At 31.2% G+C, this 22,054-nt stretch overlaps 3 protein-coding genes across 4 annotated transcripts; 2 read left to right on the plus strand and 1 right to left on the minus strand.

Moving 5' to 3' along the window:
* The first annotated feature begins 1,897 nt into the window (after positions 1-1,897).
* Positions 1,898-14,662, plus strand: LOC105838868 (dopamine N-acetyltransferase). Of its 2 annotated transcripts, XM_036286935.1 has the most exons (5): positions 1,925-2,051; positions 9,595-9,714; positions 11,425-11,692; positions 13,446-13,662; positions 13,765-14,662. In XM_036286935.1, exons 1-5 carry the CDS (start codon positions 2,028-2,030, stop codon positions 13,961-13,963), a joined length of 828 nt encoding a protein of 275 aa, XP_036142828.1. In that variant the 5' UTR covers positions 1,925-2,027; the 3' UTR covers positions 13,964-14,662. The 2 variants fall into 2 exon arrangements, with proteins under 2 accessions (XP_036142829.1, XP_036142828.1); XM_036286936.1 differs by lacking the exon at positions 9,595-9,714 and having other exon boundaries at positions 1,898-2,051; positions 13,765-14,654.
* Positions 14,094-16,945, minus strand: LOC105829699 (dnaJ homolog subfamily C member 4). The gene is made up of 4 exons (XM_012668740.3): positions 16,747-16,945; positions 16,432-16,522; positions 16,118-16,275; positions 14,094-15,397 (listed from the first exon to the last, which is right to left on the minus strand). The coding sequence occupies exons 1-4, from the start codon at positions 16,812-16,814 to the stop codon at positions 15,088-15,090; spliced, it is 627 nt and encodes a 208-aa protein (XP_012524194.1). The 5' UTR covers positions 16,815-16,945; the 3' UTR covers positions 14,094-15,087.
* A 201-nt stretch (positions 16,946-17,146) lies between these two features.
* LOC105829700 (maternal embryonic leucine zipper kinase) lies at positions 17,147-20,877 on the plus strand. The gene is made up of 12 exons (XM_012668741.3): positions 17,147-17,453; positions 17,548-17,698; positions 17,774-17,883; positions 17,954-18,107; positions 18,178-18,284; positions 18,347-18,514; positions 18,603-18,800; positions 18,876-19,092; positions 19,670-19,736; positions 19,802-19,952; positions 20,039-20,142; positions 20,216-20,877. Exons 1-12 carry the CDS (start codon positions 17,310-17,312, stop codon positions 20,487-20,489), a joined length of 1,845 nt encoding a protein of 614 aa, XP_012524195.1. The 5' UTR covers positions 17,147-17,309; the 3' UTR covers positions 20,490-20,877.
* Positions 20,878-22,054: the final 1,177 nt, after the last annotated feature.

The following is a 22,054-nucleotide window of genomic DNA, read 5'->3' on the forward strand; positions in this document are numbered from 1 at the left end:
TGATTTTTAATTATCAAAAATATTACAAATGTTTTTTCGAACAAAACTAGAAATTTGTGGCACGTATTCAAGGAAAAAATGCAGATTTAATATTATATGTAATAATTGCCCGTCACATGACATTATGTAGGTATTTATTACCGTTTACCTATCGTAAATATAAAAAGAGAACTGATGAAAAATTGAATAATAATATATATGTTTTCTATTCTAGAAAAATTGAGGTGGAGAACATAAACGTAAAATGACATATCTTATGTCGTATAAATTTCTTAAGTAATTTATTGACGTTAGACAGCAATAATAATGACGGCTTACAAGATACTTAATTATAGACACTTTATAATTATTCTGCACCATTGCATTCATTACATATATAATTTTTTACCTGTATCTATATCACGTTGTCTCTTGCATAAATAATATTAATATTAATATTTTTAAATTAATAAAAAAATAAATTAAGAAAAAAATATTTGTGTATATTTTATAAATATGTTACTTAAATTTCTTCAATTGACGTATATGTCATATATGTATAATTGCATGATTTTTAAAAATAATAATTAAAAAATGTATATTACAGTTTGGCAAGATAAAATAGTACAGTTCAATGATCGTGAGAAACTTTACACTTTTATAGCATTGAAAACAAAATAATCAGATGACGCACCTGCTTAAGTAATAAAGCTAACATAATAAAGTAACCGGAATATAAGTCACATTGCAATCTTGTTTACTCGTCGGTTATCTATTATGCAAAGCGATCATAAATACAATGCAGATGTGTATTTCTTTGCACTCATAATGTGCATTCTCAGTCGTCATAAGAATTCTCTCATTGTCTTTTTTTAGACAAGATGTGTACACATAAAAGTGTAATACTAATAAAATAGATAAATAATAAATGTAGCTGAGAACGTCTTGTGTATAATTTATTTATATTTAAAAAAAAGAAAAAATTACCAGAGTACATACTATTCAGAGTTGCACCAAAAAGTCGTTGTTGAATAGATTACTTTGTTCATTATCGCATACCGTTAAAAATCCACGAGATAAAAATCTCGCGGAGAAACCAAACATAAAATATTCAATAACAAATAATAAGAAATCCGACATATTAAAAATTCTTTTTCAGAGATAAAAGGCGATGGAATTGTTATCCATATACGCAAATACATAGATTTACTTTGCGCCGTATAACAATCAGTGACATCCGTCGACACCGATAATGGAAAGTAAATCGCATAATCGGGTCAATTTGCACACGGACGATGTCCTCTTAATAATATATGCATTACGATTAAATGGCTCCTTATTCGCGATGAAAGTATCTATTAATCGTGAGATCTCTCGGCAGTAATCTTATTTAATCCTATTTAAATTATACGTGCGCTCAAAAGTAATTTACGTAACTAATCACACACGTCTATCGGAATTACTGTTATAAATCCGCTAGGCAAACCAGCAACTATCAATTAGACAGTATTTTTATCGACTGATTCGAGATAACGCTGACGTTTAGTTAAAGGTATTTATTTCTGCTGCATATATTTTACACGCAAAAAATTTGTTTTACAAATTTGTTTCTAAATATTCGCGCAAAGAATGTACGTATTTGATATTGATAAAAATTCAATGCAAAGTTATAGGTTTCCGATAAGTAAAGAGATAAAATATATGTATAAGATTTTACGGAATACACTCGCAAACGGTTATTGAATCAAATGGTACCACAATGGGCTCGTTAATACACGTGCTCCCGTGCGCTGACAGCTCGTCCTAAGTGTATCAATGGAACTCCCATTACTGATAGCCACGTATCTCGTTCCGTAATCAAATTTAATAGAAAAATAGACTAGGGGGAGTCTCGCTCGAACGTTTATATATGTATTGCCGGATAGTAACGACCCTTAATCCACGATCATCCTCCTCGTACCGTCAGTGCACAGTTGGATGTAACACGTTAAGGGGACGAAACATCCACGTCGTACGCACCTTCCGGTGAATTCACGAGAAACTGACGGATGTCCGGTCTTCTGAACAAGCAAGTAAACAATATAAACTAGATAGAATGCAGCTTTTAGTGAGAGCACGCGTCGCAGTTCTCCGATTTATTTCAAGTGTTTTGTCGGACCCGCTCGCTCGTTGTTCCTTATCTTTCTCTTCATCACACGAGACCGTGGTTTGACGTATAATTAGGACTTCCACTTCGTTGAATTCCTAAGTAAATTTTTTTATAAATAATTTGATTATAAACTTTTTAGATTAAAACATGGATACGTATTCTTAATAATTTTTGTAAAAAATTGGTATCTATTATTCGAGCTAGGTAAGTTGATGACAAGCTGACCTTGTAAATGTTTTATTGCTGTTGCTACTTTTGAAACAAATAATTAGGCACAATCTTATCTAACAAAAATAAATAAAAATTTACAACACATAAATATTTGTTTGATGATAAGTTATATATTTTTATTTAAATGTAAATGATATTTAGATGATAATTGTTTTGTTTTAATGATAATGAAAGAGAAAATATGGATCAGTTAAATCAATAGTCATTATTATAAATGTACGTGATATTTGTGAAATATAATATTAATATAAAAAAATAATTTACTAGTATGCACGGTTGTTCCTTTTAGAGATAAAACACTATTATAGCTTTAATATTATAATATTTATCTTTGTACAGTACCAAAAATTCTAAATTTAGATAGCAAGAAACACGCATGTGAGTGCCTATGCCAATAATAACCTCGGCTGAATACCTATGTACTATACGAAGCAGCAAGTCGAGATGAAATCACAATCTGAATATATTACGAAGATAGTTATTTCAAAAATAGAATTATTGTAAAGAAAAATTGAAAAAAGTAAAAAAAGAATATATTGTAAGCTTTTTATTTAATTTTTAAAAAATGTACTTTATTCTTAAAGAAACAATATATTTCAGCTACAAATGTATAATGCTTAAAGATTGTGATGAGTTAAACAAATCTCGCAAATATTACTAGATTGTCCATTTATGTCAGACTTAATCAGATTTCATTTTTACGTATTGACAATCAATTGTGAGCACTATGTGTTGAGATCGCGATAAGATAATACAGTATAGAGATACATTATACTTTTATTATATATTTATGATCAGTTTAATATAGTCAATCATTCCTTAATGAAAACTAAAAGATTAATTTTTCAAGTTTTTCAAAATATACATGATATAAGTGATTACAAAGACAGGACGCCGTAAATAATAGAGAAGAATATATTTGGAATTAATAAAAAAATTTCTATACAAGAGATAGTTCGATAAATCTGAGATACCAGATATCGACGATAATGGTAACTAATCAGCGATTATGCAATGGAATATTTCCGTTATGTAAAATGTTAATGCCTCTTTCATGGAACGATATGGATAGCGTTTTATCACATTCGAACCTAAGCCGCCAAGCAAACCGTAGCAATTGCATCGATATCTCTATGACGACCATGCGCCAATAATAGTTCAGTGTAATAACAAACATTCGGTTGTGCGATGGACTATTAGAATCGTGCGCGATTGCTTCGTATCTCTATTTTGCTAAGTCGTTTTCGATGAATGCACGAAATTGTTGCGCGAAATTGTTCCGTGCTGACCAGGATTACAAATCCGCATCTTCGTGCACGTATGTAATAGCGTGCACCAATGTATAAGATAGAGCGTTAGACTCTAGAGTCTAAACTGTCTAAAGTAACAGAAGCGGAACGACGTAATGCGAGGCTGTCCGCTGTAGTTGCAGGTGCAATCGAGTGGGTAAAGGATATTTCATTCTGATGCAACGTAATGCACGCTCGCGTGAAGATCGCGTGTGATATACATGAAAACAGATAATCATCGCGTTTCATTTGGACAAATTTTCCGCGTCACGTAATCACTCACTATTAAGTTTTACAAGTTTCGAATAAATTTGATTATTTTTAATACAAATACACGATACGATTAAATGTAATTTTAAAATTTTGGTGCATGCAAATATGTAATAAAAATATGAAGTGTTTTGTATGCGTAGTGTTTGTATATTACATTCATAACAAAGCATGAAATAATATATTTAAAAGAATATTATATATAACAAACATGGGCGTTATCTTTTGAGTTAAATATCTATAAATTTATTTGATAAACAACTTGAGTCAGTAGAGCAAAAATCATCGTTTTTTAATGCAGCATTAAACACACATTTATTTGAACGAGAGAGAGAGAGAGAGAGAGAGAGAGAGAGAGAGAGAGAGAGAGAGAGAGAGAGAGAGAGAGAGAGAGAGAGAGAGAGAGGAGAGAAGGATAAAAAATTTGATAAAATACCAAAAATTGATTTTTTTATTAGCCTCGTTTCTGACTAAATAGAAGAATTAGTTTATTTTGAAAACACCCACGCAGACTCTTATCATGATGTATATTATTTGTTTCTTTTTCCCATTTACGCGCGTTTACATTGTCGCGTCAGCCTGTCTAGTAAACAGTTTAATTCCTGCAGCGTACATGCAATCTAATGTCAATATTAACTCGCGAAATAATCCTAACAAGATTCGATAAATTTATAAATGTTTTAAAGAACATACGGGCAATAGATTTATTTTCTATATAGTTACTATATGTGTTAATGTTTCGGTAACTGATTTACTGAAGATTAAGTTTGATTTAATTTTAGTGAAAACAATATCAATGATCTCCATGAAATTTTATTCAACAGTTTACTAACAAATTAAAAGTTGAAATGCAATCTCGTAAGTAAATTAAATTATTAAAATAATTGATTCGTTATACGACTGTAACCTTCAATTACACAAAGTAAATCAAGCTTTATAGAAGATCGTGTTACGTCAAGAATAATTTGTTGACACGTTTAATATAATGCGACATTATTTTTATTGTAAGTTTTGATTTATTAAAAAAGAAAAATTTAATAGACTGAAAGCGATATTCCATTTGATGTACTTTTTTTGAGTACTTTAATCTTTTTGATAATAATTTAGATTTATTATTTTTTTCAAGATAGTTGCAGTTGAATTAATGAAAGCTAATAGCTGAGTATACGAGTAATTAAATTCCCACAATAACAGAAGAGATACGACTAGATTCTGTGTTGATACGATTCAATTTTCTTCCACACAGTATGCACACTTTTATTAGTAAAAGGAATTTTTACTAATAATGCATGTAAAAGGTACTATTGAAAGCGCTCCCCATTTTTTCTGAAAAATCGTGCATAATAAATGACATGTGCACTTGATAGTAAACGATAGTAACTCTCTTTGATTGACCATTCATTTAAAGTTTGCGACTCAAGGCTCATAAAACAGTTTTATCAAAATATACATAGTACTTAACGTCGTAGGCAATAAGATGGTCTACGACGGAACTGTTTTTTCATTAAACGCCGAAGGTATTCCAATAAATCGTCGTAAACAACATCGTAAAGTTAACCTTTCCAATCAGTAATTGCCGTTTGATTAAAGCCAAAGTCGATTATTTCTATTTCAGGGACATCAAAACAATCACTTTTATCGAAATTTGATTTGATTTAATTATAATTCAAAAATTATAAGTGTAATTTCCATGACTGATCCTTACATTATTATTTTTTGTTCTCCTTTTTTGACACTAACAATATTTTTATTACTCGAAATTTATTATTCGATTGCCACATGCATTTTTTAGTAAATATTATCAATTTTTTGTATTATCTATTCATGATCTTTGTTAATTTTAGTTAATTATAGTTAATTTACATATCACGAATTTAACAGATAGATATTTGATATCGGTACATAGCGACTGAATTCTATGCCAATCCAGCATCAAGCACGATAAATATGATATCCAAAAATGAATACTGTTCGCGTAAAGATATAGTAATAAAAATACAATGGTTTATTAGCTCGATCGCATAAAATAATTCGAGGCAACAAAAATTTGAATTGATCTCCACAACAATATTATAGTATTCAAAATGATTGAATCACACAATTCACCCTGCGCTTCAAGGATAGTTTTTTTATCCTACTAATAAATCTATTCTAAAAGATTCCTATTGAGTAATCCTTTGTACAATAAAACCTCACCATTCACCATCCATTCTGTCCTCTCTTTCCATTGAACACGGAAACTAACTGTAGTTGCTAATGTTTGTTCAATTTGCTACCGCGTGCGATTTGAAAGGCGGGGAATGCTTAGGAAATTATTTTATTGAGGCCGTTATATTTCATTGTCGATCGTTTATCGATTGTGTAGCTTATCGAATACTGCAATCAAAGGACACGCGATACGAACGCACACTGTGGCCATGAAGATGCTTTGTAATTGTCGCTGCACCTTCATACGATTTAAATCATTGAGTAGCTAAGTGATATTAAATGTTGATCGTTTAGAATGAGAATGGAAGGTATATTTAACTTGCCAATAATTATAGAAGATAAACGATATACAGTTGATTTTTTTATTGCAAAAATCAATTTTGTGGTTCGCAAAAAATTTTCTATGTTAACAAGTAACGCATACAAGTCATAGGCATTGCCATATTTTTATTGTAATTTTATGTAGGAAAAAGCAGATAAAATATGAAGTACATCTATTTATTATTAAATTATTTGTTTTTTTAAAGAAAGAATTGCATTTAAGTAAGAATCGCTAGAAGTTGTTGCAATTGTTGTAAAATATGCTAATAAATGTGTAACCGTGTGCAATAATTCTTTCGTACTTTTCTTACTTTTCTGTTAATACACTGAGAAAAAATGTTGTTAATTTGATTAAATTTCGTCAGTTCAAGCATTTATGCATGTAACTTAAATACATAAAATACTCGAACTTCAATTTAATTATTTATTATTTAACTGAAATAGTTGAATTGAAGAAATTTAATCAAGTTAAAAAATTTAGTCAAATTAATAAATTAACTTATTTCTCAGTGTAATAAAAGTTTAATTTAAATTTTAGAGACTTTTATTGATTGGACGTTATAGTTAACATGTTTTTAAGAGTTTTGCATAAATTGGCCTTAATATACATTTTCAGTCTTAATATATATTTATATCGTAATGTTAATTTAAAAACAGATATTATACTTACCTTTACGCTATATTCTTTAGCTCATCTCGTCAAATAAACTAATCATACATATTTAAGAAAACTAATCATACATATTTAGGAAAAGAAGTCTTGAACTACGCAATTCATATCATGGTCGTCAAGGTATCATGACCAATTCCAAATACGATTGTACGTTTACGATTATTGGTGACCTTCATCGAGTCAATAGATCGACAGAACAATTTGCATTGTCTTTGGTTCCGTTCTTCATAAAAGCAAAATTGCTCGTGTAAAGGCGTAAATAATTTTAGCACAAAGCATCATAAAAATGTTCAGTAAAGACATACATTTATGAGAAATTAAATTCAATTTCTATTAATATAAATTACAATAGGCAATAATTGCGTTCGATTATTATAATTTAAATTATATGAAGGTTTATTAAATTGTGATGAAGCTACTTTTAGTTATCTTCGCTCGTTAAACATAAGTATTATTTTTCAGCAAAAAATTAGCAAGTCCAACAGTCCATTGAATTCATTTGTCAAATACAAAATAAATATTAATCTTGATTCAATCGCTTTTCGATGCCGACTAATCTCCTTATATCAATTGTCACGTTCTAATTTAATTGTCCGTTTTGGGTTAATACATTTAAATAATTTACCCGAGAATGGACAAGTTTGAGGTTAATTACTCTTCACCAAAAAGATAACAAATCTTATAAGCTCGATAACGAGGATCCGATTTCTTAATAGTTTTAAAGTGCGGAAAGTTAATTTCAAAATTAATCTTTTTAAGTTTATATTTTAATGAATCAGGAAGGTCAATTTAAATAAGTTTATATTCGTTTTGTTCAAAAGGTTTTTCAGAAGTTTAAGTCAGAAGTTTATCTAATTCTGCTATTAACATCGAAGAATCGTGATTATAGCTTGATTAATTTGATATCTCAATCTTTTAATTCTCACACGTTTACCTCCATTTTTGGGCATCTAAATATTTAGGAGATGGATTTAAATTCTCTATTGCCACGCTTTGGGCAGAGACAGGATTTAGACGATATGTTGCAACGCTTACGTCAGCGACAGGACCCGAAAGATCTGCCTCTACACTCTCGGCAGCGACAGTGTTAAGATTAGAACTGTTGCCACAAATGGCCACAAATGGCAGCAACAGAATTTAGCAAGGGAATTCTAAATAATCTTTAAAAGAAAAGTGAAGTTAATTACCTTTATTTCGAAAACTGATTTCGAAACAACAAACCCTAAGGTTTTAGACCCGGGTGACGCTACAGGCTAACTGCAGATTAGCAGAGTCGTAAAAAACTAAGATTTAATAACAAGACTGCTGGTTGATCGACTTAGTTACTGACTACAGACTCTCTGACAAAATTAAGACTAAGACAAGACAAGAAAAGACTAAGCTACTTAAGCGTTTTGATTCTCTTATTTATACCCCTAATTTTCCTCTACATTTTTCTCCTACGCAAACTTATTTCCTAGTGGAGGAGGAAAGTTTTGTCTCAGGGTGTAACCCTATGCTCGATCGATTCTGATTCCGATATCGATCTGCGCCTGGTACCATCGGAAACCAAATAAGAAATCAATATTTTTCTACTGTTCGCTGCATTCCAATGTTTAAGATTGAGTTTAAAAATAATTTACTAAAGTTAAAATTTATTATTTAAAATATGTTCACGCGCGTACGTAACACGACAAATACGTTTGAGTATTAATACATGTATTAATAAGTAGGCATATTATCTCTTGCAAATGCACCATATTTCTTGCATTGTGCTATGACAAAACAATAACGTTAAATAGAAATTATTTTCTAATTTTGTATGCAACACGCGTATAAAATTTTGTATGCGCATTTGTGTACTTTTAAGGTTTTAAATAGCAAATTGACAGAATTATATTTACCTGTATACAGTATATCATGTACTGACACTAGTGATAACGTGAAATTCTGTTGTATTGCAAGCCGTAAAATGATCTTGACATTAAACTTTATGCGCATAGATTTGCGGTCTTTATTATAGAAAAAAGACCAGACCACGACGTCTTAATTCCTCGACTTTTCATTTAATCTGATATTCTCGTTCCGTCTCTGGCAATGTAACGTTTTCCACTAAAGGAAAAAAATAAGATCCAGTTTAACATAATAAATCGCTGCAAAATACGTATAATTATACAAAGCTGCATAATTATGCAATAATGGCGGGTCGATTCAAGGTTGATTATAAATTCTTCGACATTAAAAACGAGAACGTCACCTAAGAGATCCTAAGTATCCTAAACTATATCTATCTGTCCCTGAACCTACAAGAACGTCTGCTGCTCCTACGAAGCGTATATAAGACTGACGGCGTTCTATTACAATGCGCAGTGTTAGATTACCACCTCGTCGACAACCGAGCATCGCGTTGTTAGCGCTTGAAGAACTTGCTTCGACAGTTGTTGTTTGCAATTCGTACACTGAACCTCTCGGCTTAAGTGCGCTAAAATTCACAGATCTTATCATTCGCTATGGAGAACATACACGCGCCAAATCGAATTGATGCGATTCGCATCGACAGCGGCAAAACCACCACCAATTTTGCGAAAGATGCACCGAAGATTCCGAGATATTCGGTAAGAAGTTAAATGGACAAGTTAAACGAAAACAAAAATTGAAGTGATAATGCACAAGTATTAATTGTGACTCTTTAGAAACCGAATTGACGTTTGAATTTGGTGTAATATGTCGAAACGCTTTACATAAAATTTGAAAGAAACGTAATTTCTGAAGACTCTGCTTTTAGAACTACAAACACGGAAAGATTACATCTCTTAAGTCCAATTGGATAGATAGATAAACAATATTTTCTTTTGTATAAGAACGTGACATTCAACAGCATTATCTCGAGAGCTTATTTCTTTGTTCTTTATTATTTACGTCATATATATTACGCATTTGCGATATTAATATTATATATAATATAATTGAAATATTGCTGTTTTATTTTACGTAACGAATAGACATGTTTTTGCATGTATTTATCGCACGTCGAAATGTTTGATTGTATAAAAATGATATCGTTTCCAATATTTTATCAAACGTGGTATTTCTTCTTCAAAATAAATTACACTCCTCTGAGGGACAAAACGGATTTTATTTTTTGCCTTGGTGATGATGTACACGTAAATGAGCGATGATATAATCATTTTCTCACGGTAATTGTAGGACATCAGACATTATTATGCTGATTATTAATAACGTCCAAAGAAACCATACATAAGATCTTTTAATGTAAGTAACGACGCGCTCCCTTTGACATGACGTAACTCAAATGTGATGACAACGCGTCTTCATAATGTGCCTTCACAACGCACGATTCTACAAACGTAATGACACATAATGCTCGGACATCGGTGCCCTTAACTTTGAAAAATTAGCGTATTAAGCGATTAGTTTATAATTTAGCAAAAGGTTATTAAATAACTTGTGAGCAGAAGACATTTTAAATTACATACGGACAATAACAGTGTAACATTCAAGGCAAAGTAGTTTTGCATTCTACAAGGTTCTCGCAGTCTAAAATAATGCATCATGTAGCAGCGAGATGAGCATCTCAAAAGGCAACATCCAAAAAATTAATTAAAAATTTTTTTTTTAATGTCCGAACGTCCTACTTTTGCTGAGGATTTTTAATCCTATGTTATTTTCAATATTCATACTGTTTGAAAAGCTGTCGTATCCAAACGCACATCGTATCCGCTTACAGGCGGTCTTATCAACTCTTACAAATCACTGCTTGGAAGTAGATCAATGACAAATTAGCGTTGGGTGACGTTGACCGCGTAATGACCGATCACGATAAAATGCATAGGATAAATGAGAATGTCTCACGCATGTCTCGACACGTGACATGCGGTATAATAAGCTGGCGCATCATTCCCTTGTATGAAAGGCATGTATCTCCCCCGAATCCTCGACTCGAGGATCGTGTCACAACGTTCCGCGCAAATTACGCTGAATTTACATTTCCTATTGTCAGAACTGCATGACGCATGTTTCATGTTCTGGTTAACTATGTACACCCTAAACGGTTAGCTCTAATTAAAATAAGACATATATCAATCATCAAATAACAGTAATATCAATAATTTGTCAGATAATCTCATCAAAAATCTTTCGTATTAATTGCTGTTTCCGTAAAATATTAATTAATAATATTTTTAATTTCTGAAGAAATAATAAAAAAAATTAATTTCTAAGTATAAAAATTGTAATATTGTAATCTACTGTAAAAATGTTAAATAATTTTCGTAAGGCTTCACAGTATTTTCATTCTATTTTAGTTAGCCGATTCGGCTGTCGGATCGAACAGCGGTATGGATTATCACATCGAAATAATTAATAAGGATGACAAATTAAGGGTGCTGAAATTCCTGAGAAGATTCTTCTTCAGAGATGAGCCGCTCAATAAGAGTATCCAATTGATTCCGGAGGGTGAAGATAGTACATGCGTGGAACTAGAAGAGTATTGCAGTAACTCCTCTCTCGAAAATAACTTGAGTCTAATGGCAGTTTCTACAAGTGGTACAATTGTTGGAGTTCTGCTTAACGGTAAAGTAGTGACGTCAAATTTTTATTCGTTTTATAAGTATTCGCTTTTCTATATATTTTCAGAAAAGAATGGCGCGAAAATAAATTTAATTACCGCATAAAAATATTAAATATTTATTGTCATTTTATTAAAAACATATTGAAATTATTTTACAATTGTTTATTATTTATAATATTTTATTAAATATAGTTCTTGTTTATTTAATCTCTAATATTTGCAATCAAAACGACTATATTTGTTAATACATGTGTATCGCTATTTTTTTAAATAAATATATTTATATTTGTTAATAAATTGTATAATTTTTCATAATTGTTAATAATTTGTATAAAAAATTTTTTTTAATGTACATATATCATTATCTTCTTGAAATACAAATGTGTCATCTCGTTTGAGTAGATACAAAAATGATCAGTGACTTTAAATGTTTCTTAATTGTATTCAAATAAATGCATACGAAGAGATCAAAGAAATACAATGATACCGTTCGATGTTACGTAAAATGTTACGGATCTCGAATAATACCGTGAGTTATCCGATACCGGTTTACGACTCGAAATAGATAATTACATCACGTAATCTATTGATAAATATCTACGTTAAAGTGCACAAACAACAAATACTTAAGAGTCACGAAAGCCACATTAAAAAATTATGCATTATATATATGTGAGTCGCTAATAATGCTGCAAAAATGTTAAAAATTAAAAGAAGATATCTGATAAAATTAGCAATATTCTTTAAAAAGTAACATTTTTTAATAAAAGAAAGAGAAAAAAGTAAAATATTTATAAAAAGATTAAGAAACTGTTATATTTACAAGTAAACAAATATTATCGACCCGATAAAAATAAACTTATATATTATAACTGAACATAAAAAATATATTAATTGGATCTATTCAGATATTATTTGTTCCATCTTTTGAATACGCGGAATTATTAATTTGCAAAGTTCATAAAAAAACAGGTATCACGTAACACATGGCTACAAGAGCCGAGAAAATATTCCATCATTAAAAACTGGAAATACAGCTATATTATGTTTTGTATTCAGACAATGAAACTCTATATTCAAATACTTGATAATTTTCATTAGATAACAGGATTGCTATTACATATAAATATTTAAATAAGTTAAAATTGGTTTTTTCATCACAGAAATATTGAAACATTTTATAAAAAATATTTAAATTGTTATATGATAAGATAAATTAAATATGTATTAGAAACTTATAAAGATTTTTTAATGTTTGTTACATTTGTACATTACTTCTACATTATATCTTAATTTAATGATTGGCTTATCATCGGCAATTAATATAATTAAGATATGCAAAATATCGCAAGATGTATGACTAATATGCACGTCGTGCAATATTATGTATACGTGTCTATTAAAATTTTCTCGATTTTGCTCTCAATAGATATTAAAAACTATAAAAAAATTGAAAAAAAATTGTTTAAAATGCTAAAAATAACCGTCTATAGTTGCAATTAATCATGGAAGAAAAACTGTTAATTACCTTAACTTAATAATTATGTATTAATATATATCTATATAGTATAATGGAAATTATCTTTATTTTATATATATATATATATATATATATATATATGTGTGTGTGTGTGTGTGTGTGTGTGTGTGTGTGTGTGTGTGTGTGTGTGTGTGTGTGTGTGTGTGTGTAAATGTTAAATATATTTTAACACAAGTCAATCATGTTGTAGATAGATTTATAATTATTTTTTATAGGCAAAATGGGTCCCCTGTCAGACGAAGAACCAGAATACATACGATTATGTAAAAACGCAAAATTTAAAAAGATATTGAAATTATTACACCACTTAGATAAAGGTGTAAATATGGTTGGACAATTTCGGGATTCCAACGTCTTAGAAGTCAGAATAGTTTCGGTGGACATAAATTGGCGAGGCAAGGGTATCGCGAAAACTCTCATAGAAAAAGCAGGGTAAATATCATCTGAGCATCTACATCACGTTTGGAGATCTATGCAAGTGGTAAATACATTTAATGATCAGCGATATATTATTGATCTGTTTATGAATTACAGAGAAATCGCAAAGCAACAAGGATTTCATTATCTTAGGGCAGATTGTACATCTTTATTTTCTGCTAAGATATGCGAACGACTTGGTTTCGAGCAAATATACAAGATTAATTATAGCGATTACGTGGATGAAGATGGAAAGCCAATTTTTTCACCAGCCTCACCTCACTTAGCGGCTGCCACATATGCGAAGAAATTATAGAGTAAAAAGGATGGAATGCAAAAAACAGTTATATTTGATCACTATAATGAGCGAAAATTTAATATAAAAAATGACAATAGGATGTTATATTCAAAATGTATAGGTAAAATCTGCATTATAAAAAGAGCAATAAGTGAAAACATTTTATAACTTACTGTACAATACATATATAAAAATTACATATCATACAAGTGTAATATTATATAAATGATGTAATATTTAATAATTGTAAATACGTTATTTCGAAAAACTCCATTAGATTTGCGATAGAATAGGTACGTCAACATGCGCATAAAATTGTTATATTATTAGGCGATTTTTGGCGATCGTTTGGTACATGTACCAAAGTGTACCAATATGTACCAGAGCGTTTTCGAGTGTTTGGTACTTTTTGGTTAAGGCGTGGCTAACCATTTTGGTACATTTCTGGTTGATACCAGCTATACCTTGCAACGAAGTAAGGTAGTTTTTTCCAAATCTGCGGTATGAGAAAAGAGAAAAGAACCAGTCCGTTTTAGCGTTCATAGTGGTACATGATAGTGGTACATCGTATCAAGATAAGCTCCATCCCTACCAATATCAACCTTGGTACATGTACCAAACGATCGCCAAAAATTGCCTATTATACGCAAACGTAATCAATAATATGTATGTATATAATTTAAATTTGTAAATGTAAAGAATGTAAATTTTATTTTCTCGTAGTGACATTCAAAATATATTGTAAAATATGCAAAATATATTGCAATACTGTTAAAATAATTTTCTTATTATTGCAACTTTTTCTTTGCTATATATGTGTAAAAACTATGTCATAAGAATTTTCTCAACAACACAATTGAGATATTGGAAAAGAGCATTCGGAATTTCATTATATAGGTTTAGTGTTTCACGTTTTTAAATTTTCTTTATTGTGGTAGATAAAAAAGTTATTATAAAAAGAATTTAAAAGTACACAAAACCATCTCTGTATAAAACCTACAGTGGTAGGATTTATTATTTTTAGTATATTAAGAAGAAAAAGGCTAAGGAGCGAAAAGAAAAACACTGATATTTCTAATAAGTGATATTTCTAATAACTTTTTAACTTTTAATAGAATTTTTGCTAATATTTGTCAATAATTTTATCTCTCTTTACTCAGGTACTCATTAAGATCTTCTGGTGAATTAATATCTTTTATAGTATATTGATTATTGTGTCTAACAAGTGCCGCTTTTCGAATTTGTTGGTATTCATACTCTATTTGAGTATTTCGCAAAATTACTGCTTTCCGCACTTTTATAGAATAGAGCATGAAACTAACTTGTAGCAATCCTAATCCAAAACATGCAAGGGCTATTAGAAGACCAAAGTATTCGTTTGGCTTTTGCGGAGGTGGTGGCCATGGTCCACCTGCTGTACGTACTTCATATTCCCATTGACTCCCATATCGCCTGAAATAATGTATTTATGTGCAATATACAATCAATTACAAAAATTAATTCCTTAATTATGTATAATTTATTTACCAAATATTACACAAAATCTATCAATTTCATTACAAAAAGTAAACACTGAATTGTAATTTTATTTAAATAATCAAGAAATCAATATCAAAAAACTACAAAATTGCAGGTTTTTTTATCAAAGCACAAATCGCAAAAGGACCCCCCAAAATAGTCCTACATTGAATAAACAATAGCATTTGTTAAATTTCAGTCTGTACCTTTATTTCCACTTTAATTCTGTACTATCGACTTGTGAAACCACCCCTTATGTTTTAACCATTATTGTTAATATATAAAAGAAAATATAAAAAGAATATAAAGGTTAATATAAAAAGAAAGAGGGAGAGGGGGGGGGGGGAGAGAGAGAGAGAGAGAGAGAGAGAGAGAGAGAGAGAGAGAGAGAGAGAGAGAGAGAGAGAGAGAGAGAGAGAGAGAGAGAGAGAGAGAGAGAGAGAGAGAGAGAGGCCTGAGGTATTAGTAGATTGTTAATTTATTATGTAAAGTAAAAAATAAAGTTTTAAATATATTTATTTTTATTGTTAAAAAACTAACAAATTAAACTTTAATCCTCTGCTTTCCACCATTATATTTAAAAAGTGTGAGAGACCACGAATAGACAGTTAATAAGGAAAGTTAATAAGGAATCATTCTAATACATCAACTTACATATTGTGTGGATTAGATGTATAAGATGGGTTATATTTATTATATTTCAAATAAAAATCATATTGGCGTCTCGTATTTTCTTTTCCCAGAATCTTATATGCCTCATTCAACCTCACAAAATCAGAATGACCTTGTTTTCCACTTGTATCAGGATGCAGCTAGCAAAAGAAAATATACATAATTTAAAACAAAACAGTAAAAGCAAATAAAGTATACTGTTATACTTATCATAATACTATTGAAAAAAATTTAATTAAAAAAATATAATAAATTTTCCTAATAGTTTGATTCATATAATGTAAAATGTTTTATACTTGTTTCGACAATCTGATAAAAGCTTGTCTGATGTCTTTCTGTGATGCATCGGGAGAAACGTTTAAAATTTCATAATGATTCTGCTGGCACCTTTAAAAGGAACGCTACATTAACAACAATAAGAAATTAGATCCGTTTCTTTTAGCAGAATGACATTTTTGTACTCAAAATGAGATAAATATTTATATTCCATAAATTAGAAGAAGGCAAAAAAAAGAAAAGAATTGTGAGAGTACAAAAAGTGGCTAGCTAAAAAAAACAGGTTCATTGTTTAACAGCAATTGTGATGTAATGCGTGACAATAAGATTCTAACCTCCAAGTTCCATAACTTCTGGTTACGCAACAAATTTCGGGTTTGCACACTCGGAAATATTGTGCCATTATTCGTCAATGCAATGTTTCTAAACAAAACGACAAATCATTTCGAAAACTCGAAACATTTCACGCACTGACAGATCAGACAAACCATCTGTCAGATGATCGCCGCCATTTTTTATACAAAAAAAAACGTCTATCTCATATGATCTTATATATATGTTGCGAATATTGGCACGAGTTAAAGCGATTTCCTACCTGTTTTGTATTTGATATTCACTTTGTGGGTAAATAGTGACGTAGAAATCTGTTTTATCGATCGCTCCCTTCAGAATCGACGTAGTTATTTGACGTTTAGCGATTACTCATTTCGTGTTTACGAATGGCACCACTGGGATAAAGAAAGCGGACGAGCGAGATCTTGATTGGCCGTCGAAAGTTGTTTACGTTAGGAAACTACGGTTTGAAAGTTGCTGCGGTGATCAGGTGCGATCAGGGCAAGGCGAGGCCGTGTTACATTGTCGGCGTTTACGATCCGTACATCTTGTGCCGAGCTCGACGATGGTGCGATACACCGCCCTGAAAGGATTATACGAGCTGGAGAAAACGATCGGTAGCGGTGGCTTTGCCAAAGTCAAACTCGCTACTCATGTCGCTACCGGCGAAAAGGTTGCTATCAAGATTATGGAGAAGACTGCATTAGGCGTAAGTGGAGTTAATTATTTATGTCATTTTTAAAAGACGGCTTCTCTCTGCCTCTTATGCATTAAAGTATTTATTATGCAGTTTTTTATTCTAGGAAGACTTGCCAAGGGTAAAGATCGAAGTGGAGGCACTTAAGACCCTATTGCATAAACATATTTGTAGACTGTATCAAGTGATAGAAACAGACAGTCATTACTTTATGGTGATGGAATATTGTTCTGGTGGAGAACTGTTTGACCATATAGGTAACGTTACATATGACAAAAAATGTTGTCTTCGAGACCTATGAATATTAATGAGATATCATATTTGTATTACAGTGGAGAAAAATAGATTGCCAGAATCTGATTCGCGCAAATTTTTTTGTCAGATAGTTTCTGCTGTTGCATACATGCATAATTTAGGATATGCTCATAGAGATCTGAAGCCAGTAAATACATTTTTTATTTTTTAAATTATTATATTTGCATAGGATTATTTATTTTTTTTTTTCTTATCAGGAGAATGTTTTACTCGATAAAGATGAGAATTTAAAGTTAATTGATTTTGGATTGTGCGCAAAACCCAAGATGGGAATTCAGGCACATTTATATACCTCTTGCGGTTCTCCTACATATGCTGCACCAGAGCTCATAATGGGAAAAAAATATCTAGGTAAATAGTTTTTAAAATGCTTTCAACATTTTTCTGGAATTTAATATTTAAGATATCAAATCTTTTATAGGTTCAGAAGTAGATATCTGGAGTATGGGAGTCCTTCTTTATGCTCTACTGTGTGGTTTTTTGCCTTTTGATGACAATAATTTAGAAACTTTATACAAAAAGATACTTGTAAGTTCTACAATTATCACCTGTAAATTACAACACAATTATATAAATTACATTTATTACAGAGTGGTAAATATGAGGAACCATATTGGTTGTCTAATAATAGTAAAATGCTCATCAAGTCAATGTTACAAATTGACCCGGCAAAGAGAATCACTATTCACGAATTATGTTGTCATCCATGGGTTACAGGAAATTCTCTGAAATCTATATCATTTATTCATAGAACAGAAGTAAGGATTTTTTTGGTGCAGAAAAATAGATTTTATAGTGCTTTAGATTTCCTAATTTTATATAATTTTTTAAAATGTTAACATCTAGTTTGAAAAAGATGATGAAGTACTGGGTACAATGTCTGCCATTTGCGGTATGAACAATACAGATATATGGAAAAAACTTGTACAGAGTGATAGAACTGATTATAGAACAGCTACATATTTGTTGTTACTTGACAGAAAATTGCGTGGACTGGCATTGAAAATAACATCTACGTCAAGGCCTCATTTTAAACAAGAAACAGTAAGTAAGAAGAAACCTTTTTAATATAAAATTTGTATTATTCAGGATTTAATTCATACTTTGTTTTCATTATAGAACGGCACAAATTTTCTACAACGTGAAATAATAGTCAAGAATTTCATAACCAAACTTGATCATTCTCCAAGAAATAGAATAAACAACGAGCAATCTCCAACGATTGATGTCACTTACGATGTCTTGCCTAAAAAAAATGAAAACAACTTTGTAGAACCATGCATATCGACAAGGAAAAGATTACGAAGTAGAGACTGTGATGATGTATCATCGCCCGGTAAGTATTTTATACTATAATATTTTTATGATTTTAATATTTTTTTACACTACATAACATCTAACATCCTAATTCTTTTACTATTTATTGTTTTTTATAAACAAAATCTGTAATTTTTATTGAAGTATTATGATTTTATCCTCCCGATTTTTCGCGTATTAATAAATATGTGTATGTGTTTATCAAACGCGTTGCAGCCGTAGTTAATTCCATAGTACATTTTCTAAAGTTTACTTCTAATTAGGTGATGCTAACACCACCTAATTAGAAACTTTAATGAAAGTTCTCGACTGCGATAAATTACAGTAGTCGCGCGAAAAGCAGATAATTACCTTGAGAAGAGCAATGACTTGCTAACAAACGCAATTTGGACTTAAGAATTTCCGTGTACAAGAATCCTGCCACAAAACTCCTTTGAAGATATACTATTCCTCAAGCACCTTTGTATTTGAATCCTTTTCACTCAGAAAAGTATAATATATTTCAATAATTCTATATATTTGTACATTGGTTTGGTAATAATACATAAATGATATTGAAATTATGTTTACAATTGGTTTTTATAATATTACTGTAGTTCCAGCAAAGAAACCATCTGAACATAGATCAGCTACTCCAACACAATCCTCAACGCCAGATTCCAAGTAAGCATATGAGTAACATGAAAATAATATAACAAAGACGATATTTAAAAATGTGATGTTTTTAGAGTTTCCCAAACATCTACACCTGGTAGTGCAAGAAAAGTTATCATGGGCTTAGAGCGAGGGTTGAATCGGGTAAGGTGTGTTCTTACACCGAAAAGGCGAGTGAAGAACGAAAACACTGATCCCGATGAACCAACTGTATTGTCGGGAAAGGTACATTTCACATCTTAAATTATAGAAAAACATAAGAAGTTTATATCTGTTATAAAATAAAGATAAATTTTATTTTATTATTAAAGGGCCTTTCTAATGTATCCGCAACATGCAGTGGTTGTCCAAAACATGTCCTCTCGAAATTACGACGAGCGCTTCGACAAAAGGGTATAATGTGCCGCCAGAAAGGGTAATTATAATTTCATCTTGAGTACTCATTCTGTTTTTTATATCATTGTTTTATTGAGAAACATATGTTGTAGATTTATTTTGCAAGGGGAAACTGAAGAATCTTTTACTGAAGAGAAGAAAGATTCGTCCAAATCGATTTCCTCGCAGAATTCTTGTTCCTTCGAACTGGAAGTCTGTCTTTTGGAGATCGGTCCGAATGGTAAACGTTTAGTCGGCATTCGTCGAAAAAGACTAAAAGGTGATGCATGGGTTTATAAACGCGTTTGTGAGCAAATTCTTGCTCTCACTGTAGAGGATATTTCCACAGATGGAGAAGTTCCCTCTGAATCGAAGTGTCCTATTTGAAATGTTTTTTTCATTGTTATATATATTTATAATGTAGATTTCTCTGGCACTCTTAACAATGTAATTATATAAGAGTGACCATCTAATAATTATACAATAATACTAAGATATGTTTTATAACAAAAAATCGACGTTATGTGCAACAGATAGTATAAGACAAAAAATATAATGCAATTTTTAAATATATTCTAATGTTTAACTTATCAGGAAGAGATTATTTGCTTGTAAAATGTACATTTATTTTCGCTAAAGACATAAAGTTGTCTATATAACTAAGTAGCAGATCTCTAAAGATCTCTAAATATATTTCTCGAGGTACGGGTAATGTAAGTGAAATTATAATGTATTTACGTGATATGTCAATTTAATAAATTATCATCGCTTCTATGTGTAATCTTTTTATTGCTATGGCTTATTTCTACCAACGTAGATTAACTTTAATCTTGAATTAACTTATTCTTTATCTCTTTCTAATTTTTGGAACTAGAATAAGATAACAAGTAAATTAAACCGAGATTAAAGTTAATCTATGTTGGTAGAAACAGGCCTATGTCCAAAATAAAAATAAAATACCTCCATAAAAATAGGTTTATTATTGTGACAAATTATCGTGTCATTCCCCGACAGATTTTGATTAGAAATAAATATCGTTTTTTTTTTGTTCACTTCTCGTACAACATCGGTATTGATCTCAAGAATGTTCCGACCATCGCGATCGACAGTCTATAGACAGCACAAAGAAATTTCCTGTGCGAGCACTTTGCTCTTTGCTTGCTCCTTTCTGTCCGGAATATGTAAAGCTCAATTTTGCGTTTATACCGCAGATATAAAGTATCGCGGCCCGTTTGAACCAGTCCGCAGGCTCCGTCACCGGTCGGTATAGAACTATAGACAGGCGAAGATATAAAATCACCACAAATCGATCAGCATAAAGTGGTGCCGCACGTTTACTTCACTTTCGCTTTATGGGAAGACGAAACCGACCTTTTATCTTTGCCCGCTCAATAATCGCTGGCTCTTCCCCGCGCGTAGGTACGCAGGCAGGTATCCCTCTCTCTCTCGCGCGCGCGAGCGCAGACCCAGTCCGATCGGCCGCTGTTTTTTCTCCCATACCGATTCGGTACCGGTGCGAGACAAAGCCAAGCTGCTGCGGCTTACCTTACAATTGCTGTACTTGCAGCGCGTATATTTCAAAAAAATGAAAAAAATGTGCAGATTACCCGCAGAGTTGTAATATGACGATGTGAGGTATCATCGTCCGCTTTCGGAGGTTTTTCTACGGAGACTGAAATAGAGCCTTGAAAAAAGAATAGTATTGCATTAAAAAATAAATATATCTATACTACAAAAACAAGAAAAAATGTTGCCCGTAACGGAATACGTTATATGTTATCGTAAGGTGTAATGTCAAACTTCGAGCCGATAAACTAGTAATTCATTTTTTAAATGAGTTATCTTATAACATTAATTCGAAGTCTAAAACAAAACGCGAGGGATTTCCTGCTTGTGATATAAGTTTCTAAGCTGATTGGATATAAATTGCAATTAACAGTATCACACTCGTG

This window comes from Monomorium pharaonis, chromosome 5 (genome assembly GCF_013373865.1).
Source record: "Monomorium pharaonis isolate MP-MQ-018 chromosome 5, ASM1337386v2, whole genome shotgun sequence".
Taxonomy (NCBI): Eukaryota; Metazoa; Arthropoda; class Insecta; order Hymenoptera; family Formicidae; genus Monomorium; species Monomorium pharaonis.